The 22763-nt window shown below is 49.2% G+C and overlaps 2 protein-coding genes across 5 annotated transcripts in view; one reads left to right on the forward strand and one right to left on the reverse strand.

The window, feature by feature from the left end:
* Positions 1-10937, forward strand: part of Atxn2 (ataxin 2) — a 97878-nt gene extending 86941 nt beyond the window's left edge. The window contains exons 20-24 of the mRNA XM_029533865.1: positions 2375-2428; positions 7059-7204; positions 7571-7798; positions 9550-9703; positions 10499-10937. Of these exons, the coding sequence (XP_029389725.1) occupies positions 2375-2428; positions 7059-7204; positions 7571-7798; positions 9550-9703; positions 10499-10527 (611 nt within the window). The 3' untranslated portion in view covers positions 10528-10937. The remainder of the gene's footprint in view (positions 1-2374; positions 2429-7058; positions 7205-7570; positions 7799-9549; positions 9704-10498) is intronic.
* A 459-nt stretch (positions 10938-11396) lies between these two features.
* Sh2b3 (SH2B adaptor protein 3) overlaps positions 11397-22763 on the reverse strand; it is a 23230-nt gene continuing 11863 nt past the window's right edge. For 3 of the 4 annotated variants that reach the window (XM_029533613.1, XM_029533612.1, XM_029533614.1), the window contains exons 3-7: positions 15185-15286; positions 15020-15111; positions 14842-14936; positions 14547-14761; positions 11397-14470 (exon numbers count right to left, since the gene is read on the reverse strand). In XM_029533613.1, coding sequence (XP_029389473.1) covers positions 13871-14470; positions 14547-14761; positions 14842-14936; positions 15020-15111; positions 15185-15286 — 1104 coding nt within the window. In that variant the 3' untranslated portion in view covers positions 11397-13870. The remainder of the gene's footprint in view (positions 14471-14546; positions 14762-14841; positions 14937-15019; positions 15112-15184; positions 15287-22763) is intronic. The other variant, XM_021186870.2, reaches the window with a different exon arrangement.

The following is a 22763-nucleotide window of genomic DNA, read 5'->3' on the forward strand; positions in this document are numbered from 1 at the left end:
CAGCCGTGCACACACTGTGTCTCATCTTCTTACTGGAGAGTGTTGAGTGCATGCAGCCGTGCACACACTGTGTCTCATCTTCTCAGTGAGAGTGTTGAGTGCATGCAGCCGTGCACACACTGTGTCTTAAGTTTGATGCCTTAAGTGAGCATATGCAGGACAGTAAGGTCTGTGTTGTGGTAAACACTTCATCATTTCTGATGCTTTAACAAACATTATGTAGGCTAATTAAGAGAACATTGGCCACCCTGTGTTGGTGATAACATGTATACTGAGCAGGTGCACACCTATCACCAGGGATACATGACTGCCGTCGAAAACACTTGCCTATATGAAACCCTGAGGTCTGCTTGTTCCACATTTTGATCATGGTCATTGCCATCATCATCAGTGTGTACTGGGCATTTGAAATAAAGAGTGGGGCAAGTGCTGCACTTTAGAAAACATTTCTTTTAAGCAGTCAGTCCGTTGGCCTCACATGGGAGAGTGCCTATACATCTTAGCCTTGAGGACATCATGAAAAAGGAGGATCAGGTATTGAGACCAATCTGGGTGGCACAGCAAGACCCTGTCGAGATAAAAGTCCTCCTGTGATTTGATTTATAAAGAGTGGCCTGGCTTACATTTGCATTGATTTATAAAGAGTGGCCTGGCTTACGTTTCATCATGGTGTATCTGTCCTTCAGCGTGTGGTCAGTCGTACTCCCTGGGATTAGACCAGACCTTGCACGGAAAGGCCCTGGTGGTGTCTCTTGCTGACTTTGCTATACTGTGCACACATTCCTACAGTTTTCCAGCATGTTAAAAGGCTTGGTGGAAATTCTTATGTTTGGACACTGCTGCTGTGTGATTCAGAAGTGGAAGAGACACTTCTTTCCTGCTGTTTTCTGGTATGCCCCCATTGGGTTAAGAGGAAACTTTGGAGCTGAAGTTCCTAATGCTTTTAGAAACAGCACTATGTGGCAGCCAGTGCAGCGCTATGTAGAAGCTGCCTCCCTGGTTTTATCATGCAGGTCCTATATAAAATGTACACTAAGAATTTTCCCATAGTCAAAAATCATTTTTTAATATGTTGACATAAGTTTGTCAGTACCTTGGGTGCTCCATAGATCAGTTATGCCAAACATACATACATATAATACATATAATATATGTATTACGTACATATAATATAAACACACTGTTTGAAAACTGTTGTATGGAAATACTAATTTTGTGTTCATTTCCTTTGAAAAGTATGTATTTTCTATAACCCAAGAAATAAGACCCTTGAAGATGTTGATTCTCAGTGTAGTGATGCTTTGTCCTCAGTTCTGCTGCTGATTGGCCTCCCTGTTAGTACTGGTGCTCTCAAGGCAAAGGCCCTCCTTGTGTTGAGGAGGACTACATGGTGTCACCTTGTACTCTTTGTGAGGAACGACTTCTAATAGCAGACTCACCTGTCGCCTCTGCCCTCCAAAGTGATCACTCTTAACGTCTGTCCTGCTCGTATCCAGTCCCCCCCTCATCTGAGTTGGTATTCTAGCAATGGTTTCATTTTCAAACTCCATGATAGAGCTGTCTGACTGCCAGGTCAACCAGAAGAACTGAATGTGCTCTCACTGTCCCACTCCCACTCCTCCAAAAAAAGACAGGGTCTCTATCTGGCCCTGGCTGGCCTGGAACTTGCTATATAGGCCAGGCTGGCCTTGAACTCAGAGACCCACCCGCCTCTGCCTCCCGAGTGCTGGGATTGGAGGTGTGAGCAGCCACACCAGCTAAATATTTTTTTAACATGTATAGTTTAATGCAGATAAGTTTTTCTAAGTACAATATGCATAAAGAAAATAGAATTTCCTGTAATCCTTCTGCCTGACATCTGCTTGTTAATATTCATATATTCTCCCAGTGCTTTAATTATACCCTTTTAGACAGACACATTTTAGTATGAATAGTGTGATACTTAAATTTATATTTTTATGTCGTGAACCTTGGGATTTACTACCCAAGGGCCTGTGGTGACATTTGTGTTGCTGTGAAAAATTATGTATCATGAATTTGCTTAAATCCTGTTTTGTCTGGGTACCTTGCTTATGTCAAGGCTGTTTGATTGATGCCATGTTGGTCTTTTTATCAGTTAATGGTTCTCTATCAGATAATAATCTTATTCTTTTTATTTAAGCAAGTCAGCGTGTGGACTTGCTACCTCAGTACAGAAGGAAAGCCTTCCGGTTCAGTCCTGTTCGCTTGTAAATCTCTGCAGCAATGCTTATTTACAGTGCTGGTCACCCCTGTCCAAACGAACCGTGCGTGAATACAAAAGTGTCGACCTTTCCAGAGCATCAGGAATGCACACCTCAAGAGGCTAATTTACCTTTCTATTTCCCAAATTCAGCATGTCCCAAATTACCATACAACAAGGAGACAAGCCCTTCTTTCTACTTTGCCAGTGAGTTGGGTTTTTTATACTAATTTTAATTACACAGTAAACACTATTTAAGGGATACGTGTTAAAGTAGCTAATTTGTTGGAGAATATTTTCTTTCTACCAGACAGAATTATTCAAAGTATGCATGTCTGGGCTGGGGATGTGGCTCAGTGGTAGAGTAACTTGCTATAGCATGCACCAGGCCCTGAATTCATTCCCTAGTACCAAAAAAAAAAAAAAAAAAAAAAAAAAAAAAAAAAAAAAAAAAAAAAAAAAAGGTAAAGTAAAGATTTGTGGCTCTGTTTGTATANGCTATAGCATGCACCAGGCCCTGAATTCATTCCCAAGTACCAAATAAAAAAAAAAAAAAAAAAAAAAAAAAAAAAAAAAAAAAAAAAACAAAGGTAAAGTAAAGATTTGTGGCTCTGTTTGTATAATTCAGAGTTTTGATAAAAGAACTATGTCTTATGTCTTAGCTTAAGAAAATTGTAGTTAAAGACTGAGTTCTTTCAGGAAGCCATTTTGAATACAACACGGTAGCTGTGTGGGAAATACCTTATGTTTTCCTCATTCTGGGAGACTTTTTCTGAACTATTGGTAGTATTTTATACTAAGCCACAAGCTTGTGCAAAGCTTAAAGCACGAGTGTGTGGTGTCCTGGGCTACAGAGAGGTGACCTCACTGAGATTCCTGTAGGACAGGTGAAGTAGTTAGAGACACAGTTCTGTCTTACCGCTATTTGCATGACCAGAGGCTTAAAGGACTGGAAGCAGATGCAGTCGTGGCGTCCAGAGCTTCCTTCAGCATGAGAAGGCCTCTGGAAGCACATGTCTTGAAGCCTGTAACAGTATGTGGTCTAGGCTGCCTTCTTCCTTAAGTGAACTTCTAACAAACAGTAAGATTTAATGTTCTTTAATTTGGGACTAAATTTTGGGCTATTTTGGAATGACATCAGGGTTTTGGAAACATTTTTACCTTAAATTTTCATTAATTGTGCCAAGCCAAAATGAGTTGCCACTTTTTGGTGCCTGGGATTAGTTAACAAATGGAGCCCGTTCATGTGCTCTTGTTGGGAATGTCCCTGAGGATTTCAGGAGCACAGTTTGAGGTCTCCAGTGCAGTTATCCTTACCATCCTGCTGGCTCTTACAGTCAGAGTCATTTCCTGGGCAGATGGCTGGAAGGTCTTGAATCATCGTCCCTGAGCGCAGCTTCCTCATGAGAGGAGTCAGCATTAAAGCCAGCGGCTGCTGTTGGGGGTTTTAGTCACCGCAGTGTTCTGCCCTAATCCACAGCCAGTTTGCCTTGCCTTAGTTTGATGTCTTTTATCCACTCTGTCTCCTAAAATCTGCTCCTTGAGTTATATCCCCCTTTTTGGAATTACTGAAGTTGGAGGATCCTGTTCTGCTTATTTTCAGTGTTTCCAGTGCTAGTGATCACCACTGACTTGTGCATCCCAGGTCAAAATGATAGAACCTATTTACAGATTGAACATCTGGTCCTGTGGACTGAATTCACTTTTGTTAACATCTTGACTTAGGGGACTGTTTCTGGAATCTTGTTAATGTTAAAAAGAGTTGACATATTTCGAATTTTAAATACTTAAGTCAAGAAGCACTTTATCTTCTCACCCAGCTCCCAGGAGACTGTTCTAGCCTTGTAAGTAGTAGTTTAGCTGCTAAATGGCGACTTCTGAGAGGAATCATGGTCTTTCTAGTTTCCCAAGTAGTTAAACTAACCAGTAGAGGAGCAACCATTTAATTCTGCCCTTGGCTGAAAGCCTTGCTTGCCATTCTCTGAGGATTCTGCTCTTGGTTACCTTCCCCAGTCTCTTCTTTTTTGTTGTTTTTCTAATTTCCCTCTCCCCGCTTTTTATTGCCCTTAGTTTTGCTGCTGCTGGAATTACAGTGTCAGTTCCCATTTCCCGATTTTTTTTGAGTTATAGTCAAGGGGAAAGTTGCTTATTTTTTAGGCTCTTTGAGCCAGAAAGTGGGCAGATGTAAACATTTCTCTGGATGCTCCTGAAAGTGCTTTGTTAAAATGCATACTAGGGCCTGGAGAGGCAGCTCAGCAGTTCAGAGCACTGGTTAATTATTCTTGCAGAGGACTCGGGTTTGGTTGCCAGCACCCACGTGTAACTATATCTGTATCTATAGTTCCATGGGATCTAGTATTCTGTTCTGGTCTCTGTGAGCACTGCACATATGTGTGTTGCACAGGCAAAACACTCATATGCATACAATAAAAATAAATCTTTTTAAAAAGATGTATAATATGAAGGTGGCTCAATGATAAGAACACATTTTCTGTGAGAGCCTGGCCTTTAAATGCCCTTATATATAAAAATAAAATTTAAAACTGGTTGTGGTAGTGAAAGTGTGGCCCTGCCATGCGAGGAGCGAAGGTGGGAGGGTCAGCTGCTCTCAGGCTTGAGGATTGTGTGGGTTCCACCAAGCCCTGCCTCTAGTTATTCAGTCTTAAGAACATGGCTCAGTGTAACTCAGCAGTAGTCTGTGTACTTAGGATGCAGGAGGCTCTGGCTCCAATCTTCAGCATAAACTATGAGTAATAAAGCTCTTTGATTTTGACCCTGACTGGATGTGGTATCCTGGTGTATGGTATCCTGGCTGGGTATGGTACCCTGATGCCGATCCATTTGGAAGATGGAGTTGGGAATGGTGGGTTCCAGGCCAACTTAAGCTATAAAAGAAGAAAAAACAAACAAAGAGGGAAAAGGATCTTTTAATTCTCTTTCCAGATGACAGTATCAAGATTTTCCCAGTTGACAGATGTAATTCGGAGACTTGATGGACACAGTTACTATCACTGAGGTGGCCGTGTTCCCACAGCATTTTGCTAGAGCTTCCTTCAGAGTTACTTGTTTTTCTGCCTATTCTGGAACTGGAACTCAGGGCCTTCTGTGCAAAGCTCTGCACTGAGCTATGTCTCCAAGCCTTTTATTTATGTTTTCTTAAACTTTTTTCTATTTTGAATACTTGAGCTTCTGTATCCTCTCTTTATGAAACCCATAAGTAAACATTTAGGGTGCTTTCCCTCAGTTGGACTTAACATTGCCATGAAGGAAACAACTAAACACTGGATGGGGCTTTACTTTAATGTTCGTGGTTTTAGAATGAGACATGTGGACCAGTTATCACCATCTAGCAGCCTAGTCTACAGTTGCAGACCCCGTCTCTAAAAACAAAAGTCGTTCTTAACTGCTATGATGGCTTTTCACAGTCAGGGAGTTAGAAGACGAACTGGTCTCCCTGACTCACTGAAAACATTGTGACATTAGGCTCCTGTGGTTTTCTCATTACACAGCTGTTGACTAATACAGTGGGGGAAATTGTACCTGGTTCTAAACACAATTGCCTTCATCAGTCTCACCTGGATACTGAGGGACACTGGTGAGTGAGGGCTGTGGCCCTGGCAGGTGGACATACAGGCCATGCCAGCTCCGGCCTTCTGCTTTGCCCTCTCAGATGCATTTGTCATTCAGGACCACGCATTGGAAACAGAATGCCCTACCCAAACAGAATGCCCTGCCCTGCACTGTGACATCTCAGGAATGTTTCCTGTCCCTAACCCTCGATACCACACACCAGAGTCCTCCATGCGCGCTATTCTTGGGAGTTTTGGTGCTGAGCCTAAGTGGTTTTGCTTCTCTGTCCACATCATAGCCTTGTTTGCTGACATATTACCTAAAGTGCATGAAACTATGAGACACATCTGTGTGTGGACTTGGCTATGGAGGGCTAAGGGTTCAGTGCTTAGATAGATTAGATAGATTAGATAGATTAGAGTAGAGTAGATTAGATTGGTAGATAGATACATAAGATAGATAGATTAGATTGATAGATAGATATAGATAGATAAGATAGATAGATAGATTAGATTAAGAGATAGATATAGAGATAGATACAGAGATAGCTTGAGAGCAGTCCCATTTTCTGCTTAATGTTTAGTTTGTGTCGTGAGCTCTCCAGAGTTGCAGGAGCAGTGAGACCTTCCCGGACTTCTCATTCTCAGGCTCTGTAAAGGCACAGGTTCACTTAATACCTGATCTCCTTGGTTGGTCCCAAGGTGGGGCCCCTCCTAGATGGATAAAGAGCAGCCTCTGGGTCTTTGTCGTTACAGTCACATTTAAGAGTGTCAAGAAAAAGCTGTTCCTTTGGTATTTTTCTAGCTAACAGGATGGGGTGGTCAGTTTCATCTCCAGGCTTTTTGTAAGGGGATGTATCACTCAGGAGGGAACAGAATAGTGAGTGGGTACTGTGACTGACTGAGATGGCAGTGACATTGTCCTTGGGACCGTTCCAGGGCAGTAGCATGGTGACCTTGAGAGAGAGGCTTCACCTGTCTTCATGTGGGCCAGTGTGATTGGTGGAGTTGTTTCTACCTAAGCCTCCAAGAGGAACACGGACTGTCTGAGTGTCAATGTAGTGTGTAGAGCTCTGTAGCAAATGGGTCACATGCTGGCCTTGGTAGGCAGAGCCCTTCCGTCTACTTTCCAGAGTGAGCTTGCTCTCATGGCTGCAGGGCATGGCAGTGTTTATAGTGCAGTTTTTGGGAAAGCACTGCAAATTAGGCATAGAGGACTGGCAGTGGTCATCAGAACTGTACACATTCCTTTTTCTTTTTCACCTCAGTTTCCACCGGCTCCCTCGCTCAGCAGTATGCACATCCTAATGCCACCCTGCATCCACATACTCCCCATCCTCAGCCTTCGGCCACTCCCACCGGACAGCAGCAAAGCCAGCATGGTGGAAGTCATCCTGCACCCAGTCCTGTTCAGGTAAGGAGAGGCACGGCCTGTGCCTGACCAGGGCCGCTATCCTTAAGTAGCTGCGAGCAGTTGTGGGTACAGGGGAGGCCATTCCCTAAGTTGCCTAATGCCAGAAACAAAAGTGGTAAAAAGCTGCTTGATCTTGAAGTTCTTAGTTAAGTCTAAAGCCCTCTGGAATTCATTCCTGAAGCCAAGCCACAATGCTGCCTTCTGTTGGCTTCCTCAGTCACATGTGCTAATGGGGCAGCAAAGCTTTGTTTGGAGCTGTAACCGCCCGGCTGAGACCGTCTGCATGGGAGATGCTTTGTGCCTTNCNNGGGGGGGGGGGGTGCTAGCCTTTCCCCTTCACTTATGAAGTTTCCCATTGCTTTACAGCACCATCAGCACCAGGCCGCCCAGGCTCTTCATCTGGCCAGTCCACAGCAGCAGTCAGCCATTTATCATGCGGGGCTGGCACCAACACCACCCTCCATGACACCTGCCTCTAATACACAGTCTCCACAGAGCAGTTTCCCCGCAGCACAGCAGACAGTCTTCACCATCCACCCTTCTCATGTTCAGCCGGCGTACACCACCCCACCCCACATGGCCCACGGACCTCAGGTAAACCAGCACTAGCCAAGTTTTTGTCAAGGCCATATAGGGAGTGGTGGTCAGATAAGCAGCAAGGAGCCAGTTGCTCCCCAAGCCAGGAAACCCTGTGTGTGGTGCCATCTGCCTGTCTGCCCCTTTCCTGCTTAGTATGTGATCTTCTGGCCCTCAGTGAATGTTGCTGTGATTTTGTGGTGGATCAGTGAAATTGTGATTTAGTATTTCCCAGCTGAGACCTTAAAACTCTGAGTCTGGAATGCATCCCAGTCCTTTCCTCTCTGTGTCTGCTTGGCTACGTCTCTCTAGCTTCACCATTCTGTGTATATGTGTACACATACAGACACCTGCCTCTACACGGGAGCACACGCGGGAGCCTGAGAGCAGGGTGGCAGGCAGGCCTTCAGCACTGGGATTGTTGGTTTGCATGTTAGGAGTGTCCCAGTTGTTGCCTGGTAGCCTGTCTGCTGTGGTCCTGTGCTGTGCTTGCTCAGCTTGGACCTTGGACTGTGGTGCAGAACTTACTCCAGTGTAGCCCAGATCATCCGGAGCTTCCCTTCCTTCCTTCCTTCCTTCCCCCAGTGTAAAGGCTGAGCTTGAAAGCTGTGGTTGCTGAGAGAGCCAGGGCAGCCTGGGCCATGGGGAGGCCCTCTCTGTAGCTGTTAGCACAGGGTGGCTGCATCAGAAGTCTGCTACTTTGGATCACAGTTCCCCGAGGCCGGTCTCACTCTGAAGAGTTCCTGAATGATTCTATTTCCTGTTGCAGTGTGCCAGTGAGGCTCTGGCGAGGTGTGAGCTAACGCTGCCCTGTAGTTGGGTCTCTTGCAGAAGGCTAGCTTGTTCCTGTCCTGCCCCGAGAGCTGAGGGTGTAGAGTATGTTCCTGTTGGTTGGCTGGCAGCAGTGGGGAGGGTAGCCAGTGTGGTCAGTGTGCTTTGGTGGAGTGAGACTTGAGAGAATCAGGGTCCTCTAAGTGTCCAGCAGAGGTTGTGAAGTTATGTGAAACCTCCCTCATGTGTTTGCGTAAGAGAGAAGAGGCTAACAGGGAAAGCAGAGGGCTATGGGCCTGTCTGAAGGTGTGAAGCAGCGCTTCGCTGGGGTGATGGTCTACAGCAATGCACAGGATGGGAGGCAGGAAGCAGCCTCTTCCTGCTCTGCCCACCCACTCCCTGCAGAGCCGAGGCTGAGCTTCCGACCAGACCAGTTAGCTAACATCACCTTTCTAACTTAAATTTGCTGCTGCTTGGTACGGAGCCCTGGGTTGGACCCGGCTTTAGATCACTCTGTCATCTCAGTGGGGCCAGTGACTGCAGCCTTTGCTCCGTCAGCTAAGCTTTTAAAGTGAGGGGTCTAAGTGCCGCTTCACCCTACTTTTGGGGAACCCACTACAGCTGGGGAAGGGCGGAAGAGGAGAGACTCAGGAAGCTGCTGAGGCTGCTGGGGAGGTAGTCCCCTTACAGGCCCTTGTCAGTTGCTTTCTGACTTGAAAAGGGCATTGATATCTTTGGCCATGCACCATAGCAAGCTAAGAAAGTGCCCTTCCCACCCCAATAATGGCTGCTTTTGGTGAAGACCTTGCCCTGTGTGGTATCTGAGCAGACGAGTTGGGGACTAGGAGGCAACTTCCCCATCTAAGCCCTGCCGGATCTACCTCAAGGTGACCCAAGAAGTCCATCTTGCCCCTTCAAGAGCCCTAGTCCAATGAAAGGAGTAGCTGACTTGTTTAAGGAGATGTCGCCTGTATGCGTAAAAGAGCTCTCTGTTTCAGGCTCATGTACAGTCAGGAATGGTTCCTTCTCATCCAACTGCCCATGCGCCAATGATGCTAATGACGACACAGCCACCCGGCGGTCCCCAGGCCGCACTACAGCCCATTCCAGTCTCGACAACAACGCATTTCCCTTATATGACGCACCCTTCAGGTGAGGCGTGTGTGTGCAGGGGCCGCCGGGGCACCCCGAGTTCTGCTCGCAGAGGTAGAATGGCAGGCAGGCAGGACCCCAGTGCGCAGGCTGCAAACCTGACTAGTGAGGCCCATCCGAGTGTGCACAGGCGGGACCGTGCCGGTCAGGGAGCATTAGACTCTGTGTGTGTTCTGCTGGTATCAGGGTTGGCTTGAGAAGCAGCAGCCTCATTCTGGGTAGCTGATGCATGCCGAGGACTCAGTTGGCCTTCTGGTTATGTATGTATGATAGGCTGGACAGGGCGGCGTGGTCCGTCCTGAGTCCTTTATAGGCTGATGTGGGGGGTTTATGCCCATGGCCAAGTTTGATCGTAGCTTGGAGAAGAGCACTGGTGAGCACGTGCTGTGTGCGGACTGGTCTGAGTGTAGTGTTAGCCCCAGCCTGTGCCCCGACACAGGACACCCATGATGTCTCGTACTGATGGCTGCTGTGACAACACCTGTCTTCCTTCCCTGTGACTTGGAAAGCAGTGGTGCTTGGCTAGCGTAGTGGGAGGGGGTGTGAAGGCCTGTGCCCCACAAGCAGCAAGTCCAGGACTTGTATCTGAAGTGGTTTCACGTCTGACTGGTTTGTTTCTCCTCACCCCACTTCCCTCCCCAACCCCACCTTGGCTGCAGCTGGGGGAGAGGGGCAGCATTAACCCTCCAGTCTTACTCGCCAGCACAAGCGTAGTTGTCAGTTGTGTGCTGCGGACACTAGGCTGGCGGGCAGTGGTGCCTGTGTTGTTTAAATAGCCACTTTTCTTTTTTACAGTACAAGCCCACCACCAACAGCAGTTGTAAGGCTGCCCTGGAGGAACCGAAAGGCCAAATCCCCTCCTCCCTTCTCCTGCTTCTGCCAACCGGAAGCACAGAAAACTAGAACTTCATTGATTTTGTTTTGTAAAAGATACACTGATTTAACATCCGATAGGAATGCTAACAGCTCACTTGCAGTGGAGGATGTTTTGGACCGAGTAGAGGCATGTAGGGACTTGTGGCTGTTCCATAATTCCATGTGCTGTTGCAGGGTCCTGCAAGTACCCAGCTCTGCTTGCTGAAACTGGAAGTTATTTATTTTTTAATGGCCCTTGAGAGTCATGAACACATCAGCTAGCAACAGAAGTAACAAGAGTGATTCTTGCTGCTATTACCGCTTTAAAAAAAAAAAAAATCAAGACTTGGAACGCCCTTTTACTAAACTTGACAGTTCAGTAAATTCTTACCGCCAAACTGACGGATTATTATTTATAAATCAAGTTTGATGAGGCAATCACTGTCTACAGTGGTTCAACTTTTAAGTTAAGGGAAAACTTTTACTTTGTAGATAATATAAAATAAAAACTAAAAAAAAATTAAAAAATAAAAAAAGTTTTAAAAACTGATACCCAGTTAGTGTGTGTTTATGTTGACTCCTGCTGCTGTGGGAGGTAGACCCCAGGGAAGGTGTGGTTGTGTTGCTCCCATCTCAGAGGAGGTGCTGACCAAATGACTTTTTTTCTTCACCTTTAGTTCTGGCTCAAGGTTATCTAGAAAAAGTCAAGACTGTGATTCCCTCTCAGTTGGCTTCAGCAGAAGGCAGGCTGGCCAGAGGTGGGCAGCGTTCAAAAGTCCACATCTGCAAGCAGGTGCAGACTCTGTAAGCTCATCTTTCCTTTTCTACAGAACCCAGCCTTGTTGATCCGCTATCCCGGTTGTTCTGTGTGACCAGTAGGGGGCAGAAGATACTACTTTAGAAAGGAAACCAAGGAGCCTGACCAGGCTCAGGGCGTGGCCACAGTGGCCAAGCACTTGTCTAGCACAGGGCCTCATCCCTCCTTAGTGCAGCCAGGGGTGAGGGGAGGCGGCCGGTGAGGGAGGGGTGGATGGGTGCAGAGACCAGGGTTGTAATTCTGAAACCTTTTTAATTCACATAGCAATTTGTACATTGTAGCAAAATTTGCATTATTCAAGAATAAGTTACTCATACAGTACATAAAACAAAGATTTGCCAAATACCTTCTGCTATAATGATAGAAGATGAGATTCCCTGTTTCTGTGGTCGCAATGCTGCTTATTCCGGCCACACACTGGCCATTAGATGTGTCTTCATTAGGAGGCAGTGGGTGACAGTTTATCACTTGGTGTTTGCAGGAGACCGAGCCCCCCGGGGACGGGGTTAAGAAATTTAGGTAAAGATAGTGTTGTGTGGCCCAAGTTTGTAATGACCGCTGTTCCTTTCTCCTACACCATCCAGAAATGATCAGAGGCAGAAGATTTATACAGATAAAGCCATATGGATTGCTGGTAAAGTGAAGGCAGGTTAGTTGACCCAACTCTTTGGTGCTGGTGACTTTTAGTTTGTAGTTGAGTACTAAGGAGAAGGAAGCAAGGGTACAGGGACTGTCGAGCCAGTGGTGGCCAGTAACGACTGCTGGGGTAGGAATGGTGCCTGGTGCCGACACACTGGGAGGGCATCCGGCCTGGAACCTCAAAAACCTGCCTGCCCCCTTCAGCCAACTGGACCTACTCCAGCAGAAAGAAAGGGTGTTGGCTTAGTGTTGTCACTCTGTCCCAGAGTCACGAGATTACCTTTTTGCCTTATGTTTTTCTGTCATCTTGGACATTTCTTGAAAGGAAGCTGTCCACAGTGTGGGGAATGCCAGCACTATGGGGTGGAGGTGCTGGTCTTTCTAGTTCTAAAGGCCCAGGGGAAATGAGTGCCCCGAGTTTGAAGTTAGTTTAGCTTCTGGCCAGGTGCAGGGATACAGCTGTGCACCCATCCTATGTAGATGAGACGGATCTGGACCACTGGTTGGATATTGCTTATATCTTTGGTTCATACCTTATGTACAATGAAGGAAAGCTAGTTATCTTAAAGATGGAACACGAATCTGCACCTGTGTTGGACCCACCTTGGTCCGTGGATACAATGGGGAATGTTCGAGAGGAGGTGCAGCTGCTTCCCTCCCCAAAGCCCACACCCCTGCAGAGTACAGAGTAACCAGAGGAGGTCAGTACTGCTGGCTTCAGCAGGGCAGCGGAATGTTTGCCTCTGAACAATGTCGAGGAGATGAGTTGTGATTCTTTAAAGACACTGCTGCTTCTGCAAGCACTACCTACTCGAGTCCCTGTGACCCTGTCCCTTAGGAACAATCACAGTATTGGCACTATCTGGATGGAGAGATTGTATGGATGGGGACCCTGCTGCCACCTGGGACAGAGCTTCTACACAACACGCTGCCAGCTGCTCCCTTTTTGGATCACAGAGGAGCCAACCCCAAAAAGCCACTAGATGCTGGAGGTGGGGTAGAGAGTATAAACATGGGCTCACTAAACAAGCCTGGGAGCCCTTCCCCCACCTGTCCCTCCCAGCCTCTGTGAAGCTGCTGTAACCCCGAGTCCTGTTATTCATGCATAAGGCACTGGGGTAGAATGTCGTCCTCTCTCTGCAAGCTGCCTGGATCTCCCTGAAAGGGTGACACACTTCGTTCTCTACATTAGGGAGGACAGTGGCTACCCCACAGCAGGCAACTGTCCTGAGGGAGCAAACAAGGACACTAGCATGCTAGCTTGGCTCAGGGTAAGCCAAGCACGGGTGCTTCGCTGCCCCTGACTTCAGAGTGGCAGGGGGGGGGGCCCTACCTGAATCCTTTTTTTAAAAAAAAAAAAAGGTACTCTGAGGTAAACTGTTTAAGTCACTTTTGATCTTTAAGCTTGTCTCTCTGGCAGAGCTTCTGTCGTAAAGCTAAGCGTAGGAGCAGGAGCATGAAGCGTCCATCGCCTGTGGCATGGAACCCAAGAGGACTTGCCACAGAACTGAAGCTACAGGGAAGGACACCATGTGAGAATCCAGGGACTGTTAGTGTTTTGTGCTTCCCGATGCCCCTACCTGGTAAGAAGTCTGTCATCAGCTCTTGTCAGTTTCCACTGCCAGCTCTGGGCCTGCAGCCCCACCTCCTCTGGGTTGGGGACTGGGCCTAGGGTACCAGCTAGTGGCACCTGTGCACAAGAACTACATCTGTAAACAGTGGGAGAAAGCCGGGGCCAAGCTGTGGCTGACAGGAAGCCTGTGACAGCCTCGGGTGTGTTGGAAGCGGGGCTCGTCTGAGCTGGGGAAGGCTGACAGCAGCCTGTAGTTCTCTGGAAGGGAGGAAAATGGTTCCATTCACAAGTCTGCATCTCTGCACAGCTGTGAGAGAGGGGTGTACTGGTTGTCAATGGCCCGAAGGTGGCCCCGTGAAGAGGAGTCCATTTCATAGTCCGAGTCCCGGGCACTGCTCACAGACCCGAGCTCCAGCTGCTGCAGACTGTTGGCCAGTTCCTCAGGAGAAGGCACCAGGTGGAAGATCTGCTCGGGGGGTGTCACTTGGCCAGGGAGAGCCTCTGCACCATGGCCAGGGGGACAGGCAGCAGAGCTGAGGTGGGGATGACCCAGCTCTGAGTCCCAGTGAGGAAGGGAAAAGGGGAAGAGGACGGTGTTGGAGGAACCTGGAGAGATGGCATGAATGAGTCTTAAAATCCAAGAAAGCGCACCAGAGAGCAGCTTTGGGCGTGTGTGTACAGCACCCCTGACGACAACTTCAGGGTTCCTACCTGGTGCCTGAGAGACGACTACCACGTAACCAGAGAGGCGGACGTCACAGGCTGCTCCACATTCCAGTGGGATGGGGGAGCGCTGGAAGTGGCGGAGCATGTCTACCACCGAGGGAAAGTGCAGGTGCTGCACCCGGCACTGCCCGCGCTCTGTGAGCACCAGGCGTAGGTGCTACGGAAAGGGGTAGAGATCAGCCTACTGCCCAGGCTGCGTTTGCCCCGCCCTGTTCCACCAGTTCCTGCCCTACCTTGGCTCTGCCCTGTAAGTTGAATGTGAGTACATACTCCCCTCTCCGGGACTCGCTCTGCCGCACCAGGAACACGCCGTGGGCATCAGGGCCCTGCAGCTGGACCAGCTGTGCAGCCCTCACCCTGGAGATAGGGCCATGGAACCAGGGGTAGCAGGATAGGAAGTGATCTGTTTTCTGGCAGGCTGGGTCCAGCAACACCCCAGGTGAAGCACCTGGCAGAAAGATGGTGGTGGTGACCCGCAGGGGGGCCACATGTCCAAGGACACCCAGAGACCAAGGATCTGGCACATACCTTGGTCCAGGGAGTCAGTGCTTCCCCTTGGGGATATAGCTGTGCTGGGTTCTGTCACTAAGGAAGGAGGTAACTCAGTATCCGGGTGCTCCAGCCTGTAGGGGAGGAGCTGCTTATGAAGGGAACCAGCAGGGATCATCGAGGGGAGCCAAGGATGGACGGGCAGGACAATCCTCACCTAAGGCCTGTGCTTGCCCTGAGCTCTGCCAGCCAGGAGTTCAGCTGCTGTTCATCTCCCACCTCAAAGATGATGTCTGTCTGGTCCTGCACCTGCAGAAAAGCATGCAGCTCTGCAGCTGAGGAGAGGACAGGGCTCCCAAGGAGCCACGGCCCTGGCACTCACCTTCAACACAAAGGTGTAGAGGTTGTCAGGCATCTCCAGACGTGTACATGGTCGGACCTCCCGGATGCTGGAACAGGCCTCTTGGAGCTTGGGCTTTGAGCTCTAGGAGAGAACAAGAGGGTCGGTCATTCAAGGCAGCTCCCACCCCTCAGGCCTCTCAGGTTGTCTGTAGTCTCTCCAGAAGAAGGAGACACAGAACATCCTTCTCTTGCAACAACTTCCCACCTGTGGGAACAGTTCTCAGCTAGCGGCAAGAGCCCTATATATCATGGCTTGGAGAGGCCAGCTTTCACAAATGCCAGTTCTTGGGGTCAGAGTTCTAGGAGGGAAGCCGCCCCTCCCCTGACCTCTGGTCCTTTATTTCCTTGTGATAAGATTGTTCCTTCTGGCTGAGAGGGCTGAGGACCAGCTTCAGCAGAGATAAAGAGATAAGTAACTGGGAGAGCCAGAGAAGTAGGAAGGACAGAGGACTTGACAGGCCTTGTCCCTTCCCAGGTTAGAGACCAGGTTAGCAGGTGTTCCAGCCAAGCACATCAGACCCAGCATTAGCTTTGCTCTTTGCAGAGTTCACTCCAACGCCACCAGCTTCGGCCAACTGCCTGCTAACAGGAGTGAAAGGGGACCTGCTGGAGATTGGCCAAGTGGGTAATACATTGATTCCAACTCTGTCCACAACTGCTGTGTGCTGGCCAGAGTCCAGACTCTTTCCAATTTCCTGTGTAAGCCTTAAAAAGATCAGAGTCACAGCGCCTGAGCACTGGCCTATGGTCCGTCTGGCTGGACTTCTGAGGGAATGCAGGTTGTGGGAGTATCTAGCCAGAATCCCGAGTACATTTGAAGGCCTTAGATTCTTTGTTACCAGCATGTTTTCACTGGTCAATCCGACCAATAAGTAGCTTTCCCTAGATCCAGCACTGGGGGGCTGGAGTGTCCAGGCCATTTGTGGTTTCCTCAGTGTAAGCAAACTGGCGCCAACTACCACGTTCTATACCGCCCACTTCCAGACCAAGACTGATATCTTGACTTTCTAATTCCTTTTGCTTTGCCCTGCCCTCACTGTGGTGCAGTGTACAGTTCTGTCCTTATTCTACAGCCCCGGGCTGGGCTTTTGACTCTCTCCAGACTTTAACTTGAACAAATGATGTGGGACTGATTGGTGGAATTAAAGGCCTGAGATGTTTCTGGGTGGTGGTCAGTTCTATGTGAACCATGACACTGTGGTTGCCTGTCCCCTATAGCCCCAGCACAATGACACATCACAAAGAAGTCAAGAGTCCTGCCACCAGCCACTACACCTCCAGCCTGCTGGGAAATGACATTAGAGCCATGGCTGCCTCTTGGGTCCTTGTACGGATTTCTGGTCACTCTTAAAGCCACGTGGTTTCATGTGTCAAGGGAATGGAAAGGCCTGCTTTGCACTGAGCAGTATCTTCAACAGCCGGTTGAAGACACTTCATCAGGGTACCTTCATCTTCATGGGGCTCTGAAGGCACCTGGCCGAGGGAAGCCACATCCACCAGAGAAAGAACCTGTGGCTGCCTTGAATTCCTCAGCAGACCACAAGCTTCCACTGAACTACACCGTGGGAGCCTGAGGGACCATGATAATGGCTGTATGCCAGGACTGTGCCTAGTGAACCCCTCCCCCAGGCTGAAGCAACTTCCATTCTAGAGCCCAGGGCCACTACCATCTATCATCTATCTCCCTCTGACCTGAGGACAAGGAATAGGGCCTGCTGATGTAGGAAGAGAGCTGAGGTCTTAGGGTAACTAAGTCCTGGCATGTGTGACTCAATAATAGGAAGCCTTTTTCAGAACAAAAACACATAGATCATAGGGTTACACAGAGACATTTGGGAGCTAACCAGATGATTGGAAGACAAGTCTGGCAGCAGACTATTGAAGCTATACTTCTTCCCGACTCTGTTCTTTCCCATTGTGGACCTTATCTCCGACTATCAGTCATGTAAGTAAGGAAGTCTACAAATTCCAGGCTCAAGGCACCTGACTGCCAGGCCCCGGCTGACTCCGCTGGCCCTCTTTCCCCCAAGGTTCCCTACAGGTCAAAAAGACTTGGTACAAGGGCCTCTTGGGAAGTGCTCCGCCCCAGCACAGCAGCCCCGGCTGAACACACTCTGCATGCTCCAGAGCAGCCGCAGAGGTGGCAGTCACATCAGTCAGTAGCTTAGCTAGGACATCCTCAGCACTGGGACACAGGCTGCCCAACAGAATGCTTCCAAGAGATGGGGTCTGCAGACTAATCAAAGTGACTAAGAAGTCTCAGGAAAGATAGTGCATAACTGGGCTGCTGAGATGGCTCAGCGGTTAAGAGCACCGACTGTTCTTCTGAAGGTCCTGAGTTCAAATCCCAGCAACCACATGGTGGCTCACAATCATCTGTAACGAGATCTGAGGCCCTCTTCAGGAGCATCTGAAGACAGCTACAGTGTACTTAAATATAATAAATAAATAAAAAGATAGTGCATAGCTGAGGGGAAAGGAGCAGAAAGAAAAGTTCCCGAGCAAACCCTCAGCGTAAGTAGGCTCCCTTCACAGGCATAAGGGAGCCCCAGGGATAAGAATCAAGGCTGGAACAGAAGTGACACTGTTGAGCCCTGGAGGCAGGCAGCGCTGATGATCAGCTGTGGCACAGATCTGTGGCCTCATGCCAAGGAGCTCAGATCAGAGGGAAGAGTTCCTTGTCTCATGACAGGACCAAGACCCGTGGCATGAGGCAGATCAGCAAGACAGACAACACAGGCTAAGATGGAGCTTGGTTGGTAGAGTAAATTGCCTCACTAGCATAAAGCCCTAATTTAGCCCCCCAGCACAAAAACCAGATGTGGCACAGATTTCAGTAGGATCAGAAGTTCAGGTCATCCCTGACTATATCCTGAGCTTAAGCTACAGGGAAACAAGTCGTGGCCTACTGAGACCTAAAATACAAGAGCAGCCAGGGTGTGGCTCGGCGACAGGCAGACTCTGTCCAGCATGCATCGTAAGGCCTGAGCTCCAATGAAATGACCAAGAAACAATGGGAACAGAATCCATCCACAGACAAGGAGCGGACGGACTGCTGAGAGGTGCGCACCTCTCAAGTGAGATCTAAAATTAGACAGTTGTGCAATTGTGTAAATACGCTAAGGCCAATGAAGTTAAGGTAAATGTTACAGTAAAAGAGAAAGAGTAGCTAAGTGTGGTGGCACACACCTTTTAATCCCAGCACTCGGGAGATAGAGGCAGGTGGATCTGTTTGAGGCCAGCCTGGTTTATTTTACAAAGTTTAGTTCCAGGACAATCGGCTCCACAGAAAAACCTCCCTTTAAAAAAATAAACGAAATATAAAAATGGTCAGTCATACTCATATCCAAAAAGGACTGGGCTGGAGAAGTTAAGCAGTTTAGAGCCCTTTGTGCTATTCTATAATACCCAACTCCACCTTCCACACCAGAGGATCCAACACCCTCTTCTGACCTCTACAGGCACCAGAGCACATACATGTACAGACACATAAAACCTTAAGCTTAAATTAAGCTGAGGCAAAATAGTTACAAATTCCAGGCTAAGTTGATAGTACATGGTATATTCAAGTGTTACAAGATAGCCAATAGTGCCGGTGCTGCTGGGTGCAGGGTACAGCAGAGTGTTGAAGAGGCTGTGCATAGGAAAGGCACCCTTAGCCACAGAGCCAAGCCCAGTCCTGGCTCAGGCCCCAACAGCTGCAGGGAATAAGGAGATACAAAGGGACAGGTCACACAGCCGCCTGGGTGTGCCTTTGTGGGAATATCACTGTGTTGTAATGTTAAGCCTAGATTGAACCTACTAAGATACAGTGCACAGATGGTCACAGCACTACTCACTGTAACTCTCCAAGTGGAAACAACCTGATTTCCACTCAGTCATAAATTAGGAAAGAAAAGAATGGTTAGTCTACACAGGGACTGTTATCTGGCCATTAAAAGGGACAGGATAATAGATGTGACTTGGAAGCCTCCTAAAGGACATAACATAGATATACAAAGGCCACGTCCAGCCTGAGTCCTTTTGAAGCAAGCTAATGTCCTAGGAGAGGGTAGTGAAGGCTAGGGCTCTCTGGACTAGTGAACTTATGTATGGTAGTGACATCATCGTCCAGTGGACCCTGGAGTTGGGGAGAGGAGCCAGCCCAGCACTGCCCTTGGCGCTCTACCCAGGGAGACTGACAATGCAGTGCTCAGTGCTGAATTAACCTCACTAGGGACACAGCCCAAGGGTCTGCACTGGGTACAGGTGATGCTGCCTTAGGACACATCTGTTTCTGCCACACTGACACTTTGTTCTCTGCGGCCAGGGACAGGTAAGTGTTGGGGCGTCCATCCTTGTCAGTTTCCTAGGTGGTGGCAGCATTCTGAGGCCATTTGGCCCCTTTCAGATAATGCCTAGGTAGGAACAAGAGTTTTCCTGGGCCAGAGTTGGGTGGTCTCCCCCAGAAGGGTCTCCTTTCACTCATCCCAGCCTTGGCCAGAGGCGAGACAGAAAGGGAGGGCTGTGCTGGAGCCCTTCAGAAGCCTTGGTTTCCTTTTCCAGTCACAAAGCAGTGGGCAGGGGTTTCCCCAGCATGGCCATGTAGCCACTAACAGGGGCAGGAAAGCACCTGGGAGACACAGTCCTAGGGCCTGGAGCTTTCCATGCAGGGAGTCTCATTTCTGCCCCTCAAGATGGGAGTGTGCCAGAGCGCTCTGTCTGCCATAATGAGAAACAGGTTCACAAGCTCAAGTTCTCAGCCTAAGAACACAAGCCAAAATACAAGCTCAGACCTGCACCTCCCCAGTGCCTACCACATTGCCCTTAGCCATGATCCCAACACTGAGTCCACAGCCCTGACTCTGATGCTGGCAGACATGCTCTACTCTGGACTTATAGAATGAGCTGAGAGTCACCAGCTGCCAGCAGTGTCAGCACAGCTTGAGCGATGACCACCAGTTTTCAACAGGATCCACTCTGGGAGCAGGACTTGGGGTGCATCTAACAGGCCCATTGGGAGCCCCGACACTTCTTTTTCCCTCTTCCCCTTCCAGTCCCATAAACACAGAGCAAGCCCCTTCCTTGTTCACAACTCAGAAAGGCATAGGCATCTACCCCTGTGGCCTAAGGTGGGTGGGCCTGTCAAACAGGGTGACGTCCCAGTGTGGCTTCTGCAGGCCAGCTTGCTTTGCAAACTGGGGGGTTTAAACACAATCCCAACCTTAATGACCTCTGCCCTGTGTTTACACAAGACCCCATTTCTGCCTCCTCCACCTCTAGGCTGTGTGGCCTTGGACCAGTCTTCTCGTCTGAGAGTTGACTTCATGATAGGCCCCTCAAAGGGGCTGAGTCAACCATAGTGCTTGTCACAGGAAAGCAATGAAGTAAAAGGATAGGCACTACACCAGGGACAGCAGCTCAAAAGGCCCAAGGGGAGACCTGCTTTTGAGGGTCAAGTGTCATTCCCAAGCCTCAGTAGGGGTGGGGCTGTGGGACCACAGAGCCTGGAACCAGGCTTCCTGCCTCCCCGCCACCACCTCCCTGGCCCAGAGGAAGCTGCCAGGCGAGCAGTGGCCAGCCCTTTCTTTCTGCTTCCCCTTTCCCACACTGGGGAAGAAGGGAGGCCAGGTCCCTACATGTCCCAGGTTCCTCAGGCCTCTTGGCCTCCCTGTCCTTGTACCCAGCAAGTACACAGCCCTTCTGCCATCACCACCCCAGTTTCTTCTGCAACACCTCTCTCAGGCCACTCTCACAGGCCACTAGGATGGCCTGCACCCGGTCCCCTTCCTGCTGCACTCTACACTGGGACCCTCACTCCCAGCACCAGCTGTGAGACCCTTGTCCCTCAGCAGCAGCTCCTGCAAGGCCTGACCCAGGCATACTCCAGAGTTACAGAAAGCCACAAAGAGTGGTGACATTAGGCTTTCAGGATCAGCCTGGCCTGCTGCTCCAAGGGGGTTAGGGGAGGCACCAGGCCTGAAAACCACTCCTGCCAACTGGGCCAAGCAGTAGGGACCAGCAGCCCAAAGCCTCTGGTCCCCTGGGACGTGCAGATGCTGAGGCCACCCTAGAGCACCTCAGAAATGCTCTCAGCTGTCATCTACAGCATCCCTGGTTCACTGCCCTGGGGGAGAACTGCACGGAAACTACTCCTCAGCTAGTGATGCCCTCTAGTCTACTTCATGTCCTCTAGTGTATTGACCACACAGGTCACACTGGGTGCTGGGACTCTCCTCTGTCAGTCTCGAGGTGTTTTACTTATTTATTTTTTTGAGACCGGCTTATTTTGTATCCTAGGCTAACCTTGGACACATGGTCCTCCTGCCTCAGCTTCCAGAGTGCTGGATTAATAGGGGCAGGGGAGAGAGGAGCATCCATCATCCCTAGCCTTATGGGGTTTTTTGTTTTGTTTAGAGGTAGCAACTTATGTACCCCAGGCTGATCCCAATTTTGAAATGTAACCAAGACTAACCTTGAACTGACTAAACATCACTGCCCAGCTGTGGGTTTTTCAGGTTGTGCCGCCATACCCAGTTTAGACCTCAGAATTTTTCTCTCTCCAGGGTTTCTTTTGAATAAGGGTAAAGGTGTCCGCTTGCCCCTGTGTGCATGTTTGGAGCACGGTGTTACGTACTCAGCGTAGCCTCCACCCAACCCAGGTGGCTTTCATGGCTCTCCCTTCTAGTGTGTGCCACAACTCCTACCTTGGGGCCTTTTGGCCTGCTCTCCCCTGCTGCCAGTCAGTGGGTGCACTCAGGTGCTGAAGCAGGAAGACTACCTTCAGTTGAAGGCTAACCTGAGCTACATAGTGATCTCTACATCTACCAAGGCCACTGAATAAGACCCTGGTGGGGGGGGGGGGACGAAACTGGCAGTTTAGACAGCACTGTTGTTACAAACTAGAGCACTGGCCAACAGGAGGACAGATGGTGCCCAGAAGCAGAACCATAGTCCCTGCCTAACAGGAAAGATAGTCTCTCCAGCACACAGCCAACTATCCACAGGCACAGCGGGGTGGCCTTGCCTCAGTCCAACTCAGCCTAGATGCCCAGTGCATAGCATGAAGGGTACAAGAAAGTTCCAGAAGAAAAGACAGTGCCCACAAAGCCTGCGGTGGGCTAACATTTCTTAAATAGGATACAGAAAGCCCTGCAATGGGGAGCTTGTCTAGTGGTGACCAATGCCTATACATCAGCCAACCAGGATGCTGAGGCAGGAAAGTCAAGAATTGAAGGCCAACCTCTGCTACACAGGGAGATACTCTCTCAAAAAATTAATAAGGGCTGTCAAGATGGTTCAGCAAGTACCTCCTGAGCTCCATTCCTTAAGACCCAGGCGAAGGAAAGAGAGCTCTGACCTCTGACCTTGACATACCTCCCATCCCTGCTAAAAGCTAAATTACATCAAGTGAGTCACCATAAACGGTGGGAGCTTGAGTTGTTAAGAAGGCATTCCACGGTGCACCCCTTTAATCCCAGCACTAGGGAGGCAGAGGCAGGCGGATTTCTGAGTTCGAGGCCAGCCTGGTCTACAGAGTGAGTTCCAGGACAGCCAGAGCTATACAGAGAAACCCTGTC

Source organism: Mus pahari, chromosome 23 (genome assembly GCF_900095145.1).
Source record: "Mus pahari chromosome 23, PAHARI_EIJ_v1.1, whole genome shotgun sequence".
In the NCBI taxonomy this organism is placed as follows: domain Eukaryota; kingdom Metazoa; phylum Chordata; class Mammalia; order Rodentia; family Muridae; genus Mus; species Mus pahari.